Below are 14641 nucleotides of genomic sequence, written 5' to 3' on the forward strand. Positions count from 1 at the left end.
GTGCCCACTTTTGCTGGTTTTTGCTGTACCTCCACACCTGAGAGGAATGAGGTTGACAACCGAAGCAGTAGAGGTTGTCCTTAGCTGGCCCAAAGTCAATTAATGAGATGTTTCACCATTATGGTCTCATTTAGGGCAGCAATATGGTTTCACAATACCAGTCAAGAAATTGTAAGGATAGTCATTGTTATAAAGCCGAGTTGAGTCGAGTGGAGTTTATTGTTATATGCACAAGTACAGTGAGATACACAAGTCACAGTCAGCCACAACATATTAACTATTTTGAAATAATGAAGCTCTTTGGAATGGCATATAGACCTAAGCACAAAGATAACACACGGAATTCTATGACTAAAATAAGTGCAACCCATTGATGCTGTCAGGATCAGTCAGGTTTGAGTGTTTTGGGTTTTATTTTTGATTCAGCTTAGGGGTACTTCTCCATTTTTTTATTCGTGTTTTGAACAATTGGGTATTTTCATCAATTAAAAAAAATAGCCACTGGATGCATCACTGGATGCACAAACTCAATGATATACATCTACAGCAAAATCAAACTTTCTGGGGGAAGCATAAACTGATTCTCAGCATTCTTGATCTCGTATTTTATTTTATCTCATATTTTCTTATAACCTAACAGAAGCCAATCAGCTGATCGAGTCCATGCCGGCTCCTGGAACATTCACTCAGTTCCATTCCTCAACTTATTTCCCTGTAACCCTGTTCTCTCACACATTCCCATCAACTTCTCCCTGATTGTCTTGCCACCCACTTACACTAGGGGCATTTTACAGTAGCCAATTAACCCAGTAATATATTAGTGGAAGGAAACCAGAGGCCCCAGGGAAAACCCAGGTGGTCACAGGGAGAACATGTAAACTCCACACAGACAGCATCCAAGGCCATAATCGAACCTGGGTCATTGGAGTGGTGCATCAGCAGCACCATTTGCTGCACCATTGTGCTGCCTCATTCAAAGTGGTTAAAGGTTCAACTTAAGATTTAGGAATATTGCTCCTTTCATATACAGCAACCGCTGGCACATTAAAACAAATAATCACCCTGAAAGTGCAGTGTTTTGACCCAAGTACCCAGTTGTTTCCTGTCACATAGGGAAAAAGCTGTAAAAGCTGTAAATGTTTTATAGTATTTAACCAAACAGTTAGCAGCCTTGATAAAGAAATCCAATGAGACATTGCAAATGAGAGGATCACTTTCAGTACCAAACCTATTTTCTGGCAGAGTACAAAGGAGGCTTACTTCAGTTGTCATGTACTTGTGAATAAACCACCAACATGAATGATGAAATCTGCTACCTCCTCTAAATAAGTTGAATTATGGCCAGCTTCCACCCAGTCTAGTAATTATTCCTCTTTTATTGGGATAGATTTCAAGTCATGCTGGCGGCAGAATCTGCCCACAGCCATACCACATCAACTCAGGACCTGTTGGATGTGTAGAAAACTTTTCCAACCTATGTTTTCAAAGGGAAACAATAGCACACTTGGATATTTTCAATATTGGCCATTACAGTGCCCCACCAATTTTTGTTTTGTCATCGTAGAACCTAGGCACTGGCAGGTGGATGAACTGTACCTAAGGGACTTCATCAAGGCTAATAATTTTTTTTAACCCACCATGCTTGCAGTCCTTCTCAGATCATTTCTTGGGCAAATGCTTGCTCTGAAGCTGGTCCATTTGTGAGAGACAAAGTCTTTGTTGCAGAAACTTTTTTTTTGTGATAAAATACATTAAGGGGTAATAACAACAGAAAATGCTGGAAACACTCAGCAGACCAGGCAGCATCTGTGGAACAAGAAACAGCTAATGATTCAGGATGAAGATTCTTCATCACCAAGGGTACATTCACTTGATACAAAGGAGTGACCAATCGCATCATTCCCCACACAAATTCATAAGTGACACTCTCCTCTTCTGTTATTTTGTATTTAGTGATAATTTCTATTCGTGTTGTCCCTGATATTTCAGATGGGCAAAGTTCTGCTAAGGAGCTTAGATATCTGACAGACATTGCTTTTCCAGAATCCACAGAAATGGCAACTCTGGAGTATTTATAGACCAATGCAGTCTTTCCCTTAATTAATCCTTTGATGAAATCTTCATTTTATTTCATGTAATTGCCAACACCATTTGCTTAGTGCCCTATTTCTGCCTATGTTTTCATCAGCATCATGCTATTTACAAGCACATCCCACAAGCTAATACAACAGATCAGTGAACAAATATATGCACAATATTCTAATTCTAAAAGCTACATGTGACATTCATAGAGCAAAATGTGAAAACATGGTTGGTACTTATTGCGGACACATCTGTTATTGGTGAAAAAATTAAAACCAATTTTTCCAAGCAAGCTTTCAGTTTCCAACAGTTAAAACCAAAAAATTCAAGCCCTAAAGATCTGGTAAGTTCCCACAGCTGATGTGGAATGGCACTAAAGAGAATAATTTCTAGTGATGAAGACATGGAGCTGATTCTAGAAGCTTGTGTCTATGGCCTGTAATTTAAATTGTTAAAAAGAAGGTGGCAAAGAATCAATATGGAACATTACTACTGGAGTATTTTAGCTACGGTCTGCTGAACATACAATAAAACTCTGATAATTTGGTACCCTCTGGACTTTGATGGTGTTGTACTGGCAGATTGTCCAGTCAATTGGATGCTAGTCCTATTAAAAACCCCAACACACTTTAATCTCATTTTTTTTACATGTGAGTTCAAAGGGAGCGGGAAATGCAGTGGGTTTCATCTGGTAAGTTTCAGCTTGTCAATACAAGCTGAATCACTCAGAAACTCCAAATCGCAACACCACATTCCCATGTTCCTGTGTTACCGACCCCAACACTAACCCCGCCCATACACCTTGCCCTTCCTCGCCCTCTGGACTCATGAGTGAGCTAGATATCAAACCATCAGGATTTCTAAACATTTGGATACCAGATTATCAGAGCTTTGTAATATTTCTATTTTTTAACTTCAAAAACACAATTTTTTTTTGTTTTTTGCTGAGTATTTATTTGCTTGTTGAGTTCTCACAGGGAACTGATGCCAATGCTCTCACTTCTTCTAAAATATCTGCATACATTTCCACATACAACAACCACTGCCCTGAGAAAGCAACTACAACCCTGTTTTTTCAAGGAAGTGTTAGGATTCACTTGACAATGTGATAGCAATCTAATTCCTCGGGCAGGAAATGAGTGAGATCTTTGTGATAGAGGAATTATATTGCCATGTCTCAGATCTCATACTTTGGAAGAAATAACTGTGTTGGTTTCTGATAAATAATTATTGTATAATTATAGGGCTTCCCTTTCACAGACTCATGTGACTATGATCTCCTACTGGGAAGGAATGACTTATTCAGTTTAGTAAAAGTTGCTTCAGGTATCCTTTACAAAATGGGTGTGATTGATCTCATGGTTCATTCCTCCACTGGAATCTACCTCTCTGTCCCCTCCAGCTTCACATCCAACAACAAGTGCAAGAAGCTTGTATAATCACTTGTGAATGATGCTGAGACCACCTGGTCAGCTGGGGACTGTAGGTTCCCATTTTCCTTCTAGCTTAGCAGTTCAAGTTCTTTGGAGCTCCCCAGATCCTGAACTCATCCCATGTCCTTCAGACATACCAAAGGCCTTGACCCAATTCTAACTCAAATGCTGACCACTCATTTTCTCTCTGGGCACCCACATAAGCTGAAATTGTTAACATCTCACTCCCGCTCTCTCTCTTTCTCTCTCTCTCACTCTCTCTCTTTCTCTTTCTCCCTCTTTCTCTCTCTTGTCATGGATATAATACTGCTCTGTCAGATCAGCTGTCATCCTCTTCTCCTTGTCGGAAGTCTGAAGACTCTGTACTTGCAAACTATTACCTCTTTCCTTAATCCCATTTGCCTCCACAAAGTCCTTTAATGTACTTTAGTTTCCCAACTCTTCAGATCTTTCCCCAAATTCTTTGAATACTTCTCATCACACAATACTGAAACAGGTCTTACATGACTGTGTCAAAGGCAGTCTATCCCTCCTTGACCTATCTGTAGTCTTTGATCACACCGTCCTTCTCCAATGCCTCTCCACCAGTGTCCCAGGAGGACTGAAGCCATGTCCCGTCACTGATTCTATTTCCTAGCCACTGACTTCATCCTGGTAAAGTTTCTGAACTCCATTCTGAAACTGAACCACTCTGTTCGCAAACTTGTTACCCCAGGGTGAACTAATAACAATATAACCCACTAAGACCTCTTATTTTCAGCTCAATAGCATCACCCAAACCTGCCCCTACCTCAGCAAATCTGCTGCTCAAACCCTTACACATGTCTTTGCCACCTTCAGATTCATCTACTAAGCAGTTGTGCTGTTTTCCCTTGTTTTATCCTCAATAAAGTTAAAGTCAACAAAAACCTCTGCTGCCCATGTCCCAACACCCATTAAGCCTGTGCTTCCTGATCCACAATAGTTCCCATTCAAACAACAATTCAGTTTTAAAATTCTTAAACTTGTTTTTAAATTCTTCCATGGCTGACCCACTGTGACCCATCACCACTGCCCTCCCCGTGCCCTGTATTTTCTCTGTGACCTCCTATTACACTCTGATATATCTGTACTCTTCTCGTAGCTACAATAAGCACAGTTGAGGGGTTTTGATGCTAAACTCAAACCTGCCCACCAGATCATTGTACAGACAGGGAAAACGTCAAGATCAAAAGATAACAATTGCATCAGTACAATTGGACATTGGTTTTCTGCTTCCTTTCATGCATGTTAACCCCAGGACACTGAAAGCAATTTACTACTCTCCTACCATGATCACTGGAGTCATAAGGTTATGTAGGTCCTTCTGTGCACTTTGTCCATGGAGAGCATGAAATATCCTGCGATACTAATCCCACTTACCAGCACTTGGTTTGTCACCTTCAATGCCTTGAAGATTCAAATGTTTATCTAGGTACTTTGTATCTACCTTCACCACCCACTCTAAACCTCATATCTCTTATCCTAAACCTCTTCCCTCTAATTTTGGATACCTCTGCTATGGGGAAAGGTTTCCTACCATATACTCTATTCTGCTCCACATAATTTTGTATACCGCGATCAGGTCCCCCTCAACCTCCTGCACTCCAAGGAAAACAAACACAGCCTATCTGGTCTCTCCTCACATCTGAAATGCTCCATCGCAGCCAATAATCTGGTGACTCTCCCCTGACCATCCATTCCAAGCCATCAACCTCAACACTGAAAACTGGAAATTTGATTTGTAACTAAAATGTCTGCATGGCTCAGTCAACACAGAGTAAACCGCTGGGAAAGTAATTTTTTTGTTCCGATATTTAAATGCTTTCTTTTTATCTCAGTGCTTACTTGGAATTTGATGCAAATTCCCATCTGACATAACTGTATCAATTCTCAATAGCTTCCTTAATGAATGACTGAATTTTACATTTCATTTTAGCAATTTATACATCATCAACAAGAGCCTGCCGCCTTGTTGTAAAGACTACTGTACTACCCAAGATCAAAGTGTGGTGTTTCCTGTGGTGGAGACATAAATTATACAGAAGTGCTTCAGAGCTACCCTTACTAATCAATTGCATTTGCATGTTCCTGTCCTTTATGGAATTGTGCTATTTTTGACAGCTGTTATTTAAAGTGCTTGAGTTAAATTCCACCAATGTGTAGCACAGAACAGGCGCATGCCTCCAATGTCTGAAAACCTTTAAATGGTGAGCTTCCAATCTCAAGTGTATTATTTGAGGTTGTGCCTGGTGAAAACAAGAAGGATACAAGCATTGCCATGGCCTCCTGTCATGTATTTTATAAAGCCTGCATAGATGACATATGAGCTGGTAGTCTACCAACTTCCCTAGACTTGCCAAGAGTCATAGCAGGTGGAGCACTGTGTGTATTAGGTTTGGGTGAAGGATGGGGCTGTAGGAGAGAGATAGTGAGAAGTATACAACTTAGAGGGTTATAAAGAGATTTTCTAAAACTGCCTACCCTTTCTCTCCTGAAAATTGGGCAGAGGGTCTTTGAAACTGGAAGCTGGAAGTACACTTGGTTTTACAAGTTCCAACCATTAATATCAGGCCACAGGTGGTCTAGTCAGTGATTCTTAAATGGGACCTCTGAAAATCCTTCATAAAATGGCTAATGCATTTTAAAAGCTTTACCTTTGTGAAACCAGGAGACAGAGAACTCCTTCTTCAGAAACTTCATAAAAATCCCCATCTGCCTGCAAAGACCATGCCCAACACTTTGGACTGGTTCCTGTTTCTGACACTCAGCCTATAGAATGAGGTACTGTAATTTGCCATTCTACCATAGGCAGAATTTAAGTTTGTCCCAAACCAGGAAATGTTTTTGTCCTCTTAAACATGCATAAGTCATTGACCTCAATCCTGCCCCATCCACTCCCACTCCAAGTCAAAGGTCAGAATTACCCTCAAGAGGGTTCAAGTTAAACTCAAGAATGGAGAAGAAAGATGCAGATTCAATCACAATTTTCAAAAAAGAACTGGGAAGATTCTGGAAGAGGGAAAAAATATTAATCCAATGTTGAAAGGGCAGGGCCATGGAATTACTTGGATTCCTCTTTTGCAGGCTTGGTACAGGCATGAGGGAAAGATGTGTTGTGTAACACAAACAGAGTACACATCTTCGAAGTGAGATTAATAAGTTTAGAATAAATACCTGCAGGTGCCAGAAATATGAAATAAACCAGAAAATGGTGGAAAATATCAAGAAGTCAGCTAGCTTCTGAGGAGAAAATAGGAAAAGTCAGGCAGCAGCTTTGGAGACAGACACAAAGTTAATGTTTCAGGCTGTGATCTTTCATCAACACTTCTGACACTAAGCCTAAATATATTAAGACTCTTCACCGGAACACTATCGAACAACATTTGACATGAAACTAAAGAGATATCAGGGCAAATAATCAAAAGCTTAATCAAAGAGGAGTGTCTTAAAAAGGAAGAGGTAGAGAGATGGGGAGATCAAGGGAGTGAGCTCCTGGGCAGGACTTTATTAGAAGATGATGTGATGAAGTGATTAAATTTGGGACAGCAAAGAAGCTAATCAAGAATTACAGAGGATTTAAGGGTCAGAAGGGACTACAAGGATAGCGAGATACAGGAGAATGGAGGGATTTGAAAAGATGTTGCTTTACTTGAAGCCAATCACTGGGGATTCGTATGAGGATGGGGTGTGGGTTAGGAATGTGGGCAATCGTATTAGAATGTCCTCAAGCTTACAGAGAATAGGACAACAAAGGTCGGCCAAACTTATGTAGATGTAGCCAAGTCATGAGATGATAAGGGTATTTATGTTGATTTCACTACCTGATGGGCTGAGGATAGGGTTGGAGTCAAGTGATATTACAAATTTTGAAAAAGTTGGTGATAGTGAATGAATGGATAGGTAGTCTGAATATCATTGGAGGTCAAATATGATACCGAGTTTGAAAATAGTTTGGCTTAATTTCTAACAGATACCTGGGTGGAGTTGGTCGCTGGAAGGTTTTGTCATGTTTTTCAATTAAAAGGTTTGAGAAGTCTGAAATAAAACAGATGCCACCAATACCCAGGCCAAGCAGTAATTGTGAAGAGAGCAACACTTAAGTCTTCAGGTCAATGACCTTTCACTAGACAGGGATAACGTGAAGATAAAACAGATTATAAGGTGCAAAAAAAGGAGGGAGAGAAAACAAAGGTGAGATCTATGATAGGGTAGAAGGCATGGGTGGTGAAAAGCCAGGGAGAAAGGCAGGATGCCTTCAAGGTGGGCAATGCTGGAAGAAAAGAGACAGTATAGTAAATAATAAGTATGTCTCTTTACTTATTAATTCACAGGATGTGGTTGTTCCTGACAAGGCCATGATCTATGGTCAAGCACTTTCAGATTGTGTGGTGGATGTGGAGAAATAGTCCCATCCTTTGTACCCGGTGTAGAGTAGACATGACACTTGGGGGGTGGGGGGGGACATTTCAGGTTGGAGTGAATTGCATTGCTGAAAGTTGTGGCAGGTGCAGAGTAGTCTGTCTCCTCATTATTGGGTCTGGGCCAGGAGGGTGAGATTCTCCTTCTGATGGGCATCACATGAGCCAAGCAGCTGAGTGTGACGGACACATGACTTGTTCTCTGAACTGAGTGACTTGCTGGATCGTTTCAGAAGGCAGCTAGAAGTCAACCATTTTGGTGTGGCTTTGGGGCCATGCACCAGCTAGATCAAGTAATGACGGCAGGTTTCATGCCCAGAAGGACATAAATGAACCAGATGGGCCTCACGTTAATGCAATGCTTTCAGGGCCACCGTTACTGAGATAAGCCATCTGTTATTTAGTCAAAATTTAAATTTTACAGGTATCATGTTGTGATCTGAACTCATGTGTCCAAATCAATAGTCCAGGCTTCTGGAAACTATTTCACTAAGTTTTGTAATCTACCAAACACTGTTGTCAGTTTTCTTCGTATTTTGTTGGAACAAATTTCTGCCTATCCAGTGCCATATTACAGTGCGACATTTTCAGGAGATTGGAAGGGTCAAGAGGGATCCTGTGCTGGGTATCAACAACATGTGCATAGAAGTTGACACTATGGTTTTGGTTGATATTGTTTAGAAGTGGCATATAGGGCGAAGACCAAGGATGGAACTCTGAAGGTGCAACAAGTGATGGAATGTGTACAGGAAGACAAGTTGTCACAGATGATTCCCTGGCTTGGTATATTTATGAACATATTACTTGGGAACAGGAGTTGGGCCCTCAACCTGCTCCGCCATTGAATAAGGCCATGGCTGACCTGATTGTAACCCTAATTCTGCATTCCTGTGTACCTATGGTAACCTTTCACCCACTTGTGAAAGGTTGGATTGAGGTAAATATCGATATATTTACCTCTGTCCTAAAAATTCTCAAAGACTTGGCTTTCACCACTCTTTGAAGAAGAGAGTTCCAAAGACTTTAACTCTCTGAGAGCAAAAAAGTTTGCCTCATTTATTTTTATGTGATGATCCCTAGTTATACATTTTCCCTCAAGAGGAAGTATTCTCTCCACATCCATCCTATCAAGATCTCTCAGGATCTTACACAGTTCATGGTTCCGTTATACAATGAGATGGACTCTTGACCTCACAATCTACCTTCATATGACCTTGCACCTTATTGTCTACCTCTTCTGCACTTCCTCTGTATCTGTGACACTTTACTCTGTATTCTGTTATTGCCTTACCCTGTACTACCTCAATGCACTGTGTAATGAATTGATCTGTACGAATGGTATGCAAGACAAGTTTTTCACTCTACCTCGGTACAAGTGACAATAATGAACCAATACCAAATATCCCCTTTCACTCTTCTAAACTCTAGATGATAGAGGCCTAGCTTGTCTTACGTCTCCTTATAAGACAACCTATCAATTCCAAGTATTATTTAAGTAAACTTTCTCTGAATTGCTTCCAATATAGTAACATTCTTCCTTAAATAAGAAGACCGATACAATACACTGTATTCCAGAGTATTCTCACCAGTGCCCTATATAACTGATGCATGTGCTTAACCTTGTGTTCAATTCCCTGAGCAATAAACAGTAACACTCCGTTAACTTTCCTAATTACTTTCTGTACTTGTATACTAGCCTTCTGTGAATCATTCTCTAAGATCTCTGGATCTCCGGATCTCTTGCACCTCAGTGAATTGCAGTCTCTCATCATCGAGATAATATGATTTTTTTTCCTGCCAATGGAACCAGGGCTTCTAATTCCATATAGCTGAATGCCAGTAGGTGGCATTGAAAGAAGTTGGTGTGATCAGCCATGATACGGGCTGCAGACAAGTCAATAAGGATTAGGAAGATTAGATTACCTTTGACATGATTTTCTTATTCTTATGTAGTTCTCTGTGATCTAGGATGATTTGCTTTTATTCCAGCTGTGTGGGTTTTGACATAGCTGACGAAGTCATTGTGAGCTCTGAAGGCTCTGCTACAGGTGGGATAGAAGATGCTTGATGGGTGGATAGGTAGTATGGGAGGTGTTCCACTCCTTCCACCATTTTCACCGGGCTTCTGCATGCTTCTGATGAAACTAACTGAGGTTCTTAATGCCTTCCCTTGATGTTCCTTCTCCATTTGGGTCAGTTACAGGCCAGGGACTCTCAAGTTGGTAGGGATCCTACACAATTCCAAAGATACATTGCGAACATCCTTGAAACTATTTTCTCTTTTCTCCTGTAATCTCTTGTTATGACTGAACTTGGAGTAGAGTACATGTTCCAGGAGTCTGTTGCTGGGTATTTGATTGAAGTGGTCTGCCCGTTGGAGCTGACTAGGTGTAATTAGAGCATTGAAACAGAGGTTATTGGCTTGGGGGAGAAGACTGACCTTGATTTGTTTAACCTGCCAATGGATTTGGAGGATTTTTGCAAAGTGTTTTGCTACCTCTCCAGTGCTTCGAGATGCCTGCTGTGGGTAGCCCAAGGCTCCGAAGTATAAAGAATGGCGGGGATCACTGTTGCCTGGTAAACCATGAGTTACTGCAGAGTTTGAGGTCTGGTTCTTTGAAGATTCTTTCCTTTAGACAGCCAAGGGCTGATCTGGTGCACTGAAGATTATGGTGCATTTCTTCATTATTGTTTGCCTTCAGTTACAGGCAGTTCCCAAGAGATGGAAAGTGATCCATCTTTTCCAGAATCTTATCGCCACATGCATGATGACAATGCAAGTTGTGATTCTAACCAATGGTGCCACCACAGACCCAACCCCAGTGAAGACAGAAGTTGAGCAAGGCTGTGACATTGTTCCAACCTTATTTTCAAATTTTCTCTTCGTAACTTTGCACTACACATCCAACAAGCTTTCTGCTGGAGTGGAGTCAATCTTCAGGGTGAATGTGAAACCTCCATTGCCTCCAATCAAGGACCAAGTGCAGTCCATTCTCAGTCACTGAGTTAGCACACTTAGAGGCTGAGCTCTGAATTATTTTGGAAGCTATAACAGAGTGGGCCTTCCATGAAACATTTGCAAAACAAGTCTCTTGTACCCTGCTGTCACATGACAACAGATGCTATTAGTGAATTTGATAAAGAGCCAGTTCGATACTGACAAATCGGTGAAAACCTGATTGAAAAGATTCAAAGAAGAAATAATGGAAAAGATTGGCACAAATATATGAAGTTACAATATGTTCAGGGGTTTCAGAGATATAATGCAGATTAGAAATGGAGCAGTTGTTTGCAAAGAGTAAGAATCTGTTTTGAGAAGAGGAGGACATGATGGCAGATTTGAAGACGATGGGACTGTAAAATTTGCCTTGGCTGATTAGTAGGTCAGTCGCACAGGAAAAGCTGGTCTGAATCTTGTTGCAATATAAGACTGAATTTGCATCTTTCGTAACCTCAGGGCGTCCCAGAGCTCTTTACAGCCTTTGAAATGTGTCTCGAAGTGCAATCGGTGGTGTCATGCAGGAGATGTCATCTCGGGGGTCAAACACCACATCGGCTAAACTGTGGTTGAACTTCACCGTGCAGAAGTCAGGTTAAACATAGGCCACTTTGCTATCCTCTAATATGATAACATTTTACGTTCACGTAATTGTAAAGTAATAGAGCACAAAAGACTTTTGTCCTTTTAATCTCTTGCAGAACATCCACGTTCATGATGTAAACTAAATGAAAGCGGATGGCACTTCTGAATGCAAATTAACAAACTAAGTTACAATCATAAGCTGATCGTCTCGCTATTGATAACTGAAAGGTTTGACAGACGAATACCAAATGCACTGGGGAGATTGGGGGTGGTTGTGACCTGGTCTCCCTGTTTCATCCGGTACCCTCTCCGGATTCACTCGATGATCTGGAGCGTTTAGATTTCCCGGTCAATTGCTCTCAGCAAGAAACTTTTCCTATTTAGATTGCCGTTAATAGCATGTAAAATAAGAAGCAGAAATTAAAATCTTTATTTATGTACACTATTCTTATTTCTTGTTTGCCTTTCTTTCACCGACTTGCATTAATTTTAAATACCCCCCCCCCCCCACCCCCAACCCGACTCGTGCTTTCTTTTAGCGGAGCGGCTTACTGCCGGACCCCACCACCAGCAGAGACATTGCCCTTTTAAGAGCGAGATCTTTTTCATCTGGTAACTGACGTCAGGACAGTTTTAAAAAAAATATTCATGCCTTACGAGTCAATTTCACGCAATGTTTCCTGGGCGACAGATTGCCCGAAAAAAAGAGCCGAGGCAAAGATCGCAGGGAGAGTGAAATGTTTGGAAACAGAGCGATCGAAAGCTCGTGTTGAAAGGCGGCGGGGAGGAAAGAGGAGAAAGTTTCTAGTTGTTGGCGAGGGGCTGAGAATGAGCGAAGGCAGAGGCAGCGGGCGGGCACTGAGCGCTGAGCACTGAGCAGAGCCCCAGAGGCAGCGAGAGCTGGAGCCGGAGACACGGAGACAGACAGCGAGAGAGAGAGAGAGGGAGGGGGGCGCTGCGAATGAATGAAGGCGCAGTGATCGCGGCGTGAGCACGGGATATAAACAGTGCGGGGAGCAGCCTGAGCGCCTCTGACAGCCCCTTCTACTGACAATAAACAAGGTGTGCTCACACCCGCAGATTATGGCGGTGAAAACGCCTGCACAGGGCACCGGAGTCTTGCTGATAACAGCCAACGTTGGATCCCTGTTTGAAGATGTAAGTCTGCCTCTTGTTTTTAAACAGTGTGGGGTGAGTTGGGGGAGGGTGGCGCTGAGTTTGTGTGTGTGTGTGTGTGTGTGTGTGTGTGTGGAGGGGAGGGGGTGTTTCTGTTTCTCCTCTGCACACCGTAGCTCTCTTGATCGCAGTATTTAAGCAGGCCCAGGGGTTTCGCTGGATTTTGCACGCTGGCGGGATCCCCCCCCCCCCCCCCTCCACCTCTCTCTCTCGCTCTGCCCCTAATGTCCAGGAATGAGCAGCCGGAGCTGGCCCGCTCTGCGTCCTCTCTCGCCAGCGCCAGCCGCAGGGTTTCAGCCCAATCGCGGTGCAGCCGGAGCTGGGATCAGCACCCAGCAGCTTCTGAAGTCAGGTGAGCCAGGTCTGTTGGGTAGGATGTGCACTTTCAGATCGCGCACAGGACGTCGAGAAACGGTCCCGTCGCTTACCCCACGGCGTGCAGGAGACGCACGGCACTTGGGCAGAGAGACTGAACTGTGCTGCTGGAAGTAGGGACGGGTGCAGAGTCGCCTGTCTACTCTGGTCATTGTCAGGTCTGGGCCAGGAACCCTTTCCGATGGGCATCACATGAGCTGAGCAGCTGAGTGTGACAGAGTGTCCTATTGCCTGGAATGACCCCCATCCCCTCCCCTGCTCACATTCTCCCCAAGCCACAGAAACAGGGAGATGTTGTTCTGTGTGCGAAACTCTAATTTATCCCACTCCCCACGCCCTGGGCACAAGCAGCGGCGGGTTGTTTGTACCGAGAGGTGTTTGAAGGTACCATGAGTACATCAACATTGCAGCGGTTTGAGAGTTAATGTCGTCCCCACATTCTCTTTCCCAACCCAGATGTGAAATGTAATTCAAAATGTTAACTGGGGTGACCCCCTGGCTCGGGATTCCATTCCGGAGCTCTGTGTTCTGGTTTTCAATAGTAACGACGCACATGTGTGGAGACTCTTTTGTGAAAGCAAAGTCAATTTTGAGAAGTTGCCAGCGCTTGACCAGGGTTACAGCCATTTGTCACAAAGTTAAGTGCTGCAGGTGCTGGGAATCTGGATAAAAAAAAACGTTGAAAGCACCAGAAAATCTGGCAGCGTGTGTGGGGAGAGAAGCAGAGGGTTTGATGGTTGAGTACTGAAGGTCGTTGGGTCTATGAAGAAAGGTCTTCTCTCTCCAGAGCAGCGGAGTGCATTTTCTGTTTTTGTTTTATCCGATTTATCCGGATTTGGAACAGTCCAGCGGGAAAAGTGGGACTAGGGCCGGTTAGTGTGTGGGACTGTGATAGTTTTTGTTAAACTTTTTTCCCTGCTTTTCTGCATTCAACGCTGAAAACCGAACCCAGAGCACCATAGAAACTTCAGGAAACTCCAAGCTAGCAGCTGGTTTATTTGTAGCCGGTGTAGGTTTTGGACACTGTATCAGGGCTGACATTCCACTGCAGTAGAGGGAATCCTTTAACGTCTGAGGTACTGTTGTCTCTCTGATGAAAAATTAATCTGAGGCCCCACCTGCCTGCTGAGATGGATACTGGAGTTCCATGGTATCACTGCAAGAAGTACAGTTTTTGGCTGATATTCATGCTTTAAGCAGGAGCGCCAAAATTGGTTAGTTGACCATTCTTCCCATTGTGAGATATTATGCATGATGCTAGTTGGTCACCAACAACAAATTCAAATCTCTCTCTCTCAGTGGAATGACCCAGAATTCGATGTTTCGAATCATCAGAGAGGAGGAATGCTGCGCCTGAACTTCCTTGGGATTTATTTAGCTGTGCAGTTACCCTTACATGATGTGTGACAATATTTGGGAGAGAAATAACTCTTATAGCAAATGGGTAAATTAACTTTGAAAAGATGGAAAATAGATAGATACTTGTAGAAAAAGCTGTTAAAATTGATCATGTAAAAATATGCAAGCTCTGTTTCACTCCTAGGGTAGTATTA

At 42.6% G+C, this 14641-nt stretch overlaps 1 protein-coding gene across 2 annotated transcripts in view; it reads left to right on the forward strand.

Moving 5' to 3' along the window:
* Nucleotides 1-12202: 12202 nt before the first annotated feature.
* Nucleotides 12203-14641, forward strand: part of LOC127577001 (inositol polyphosphate-5-phosphatase A) — a 426171-nt gene continuing 423732 nt past the window's right edge. For both annotated transcript variants that reach the window (XM_052027852.1, XM_052027851.1), the window contains exon 1: nucleotides 12203-12695. In XM_052027852.1, the coding sequence (XP_051883812.1) occupies nucleotides 12621-12695 (75 nt within the window). In that variant the 5' untranslated portion in view covers nucleotides 12203-12620. The remainder of the gene's footprint in view (nucleotides 12696-14641) is intronic.

This window comes from Pristis pectinata, chromosome 12 (assembly GCF_009764475.1).
Source record: "Pristis pectinata isolate sPriPec2 chromosome 12, sPriPec2.1.pri, whole genome shotgun sequence".
NCBI classification, from domain to species: domain Eukaryota; kingdom Metazoa; phylum Chordata; class Chondrichthyes; order Rhinopristiformes; family Pristidae; genus Pristis; species Pristis pectinata.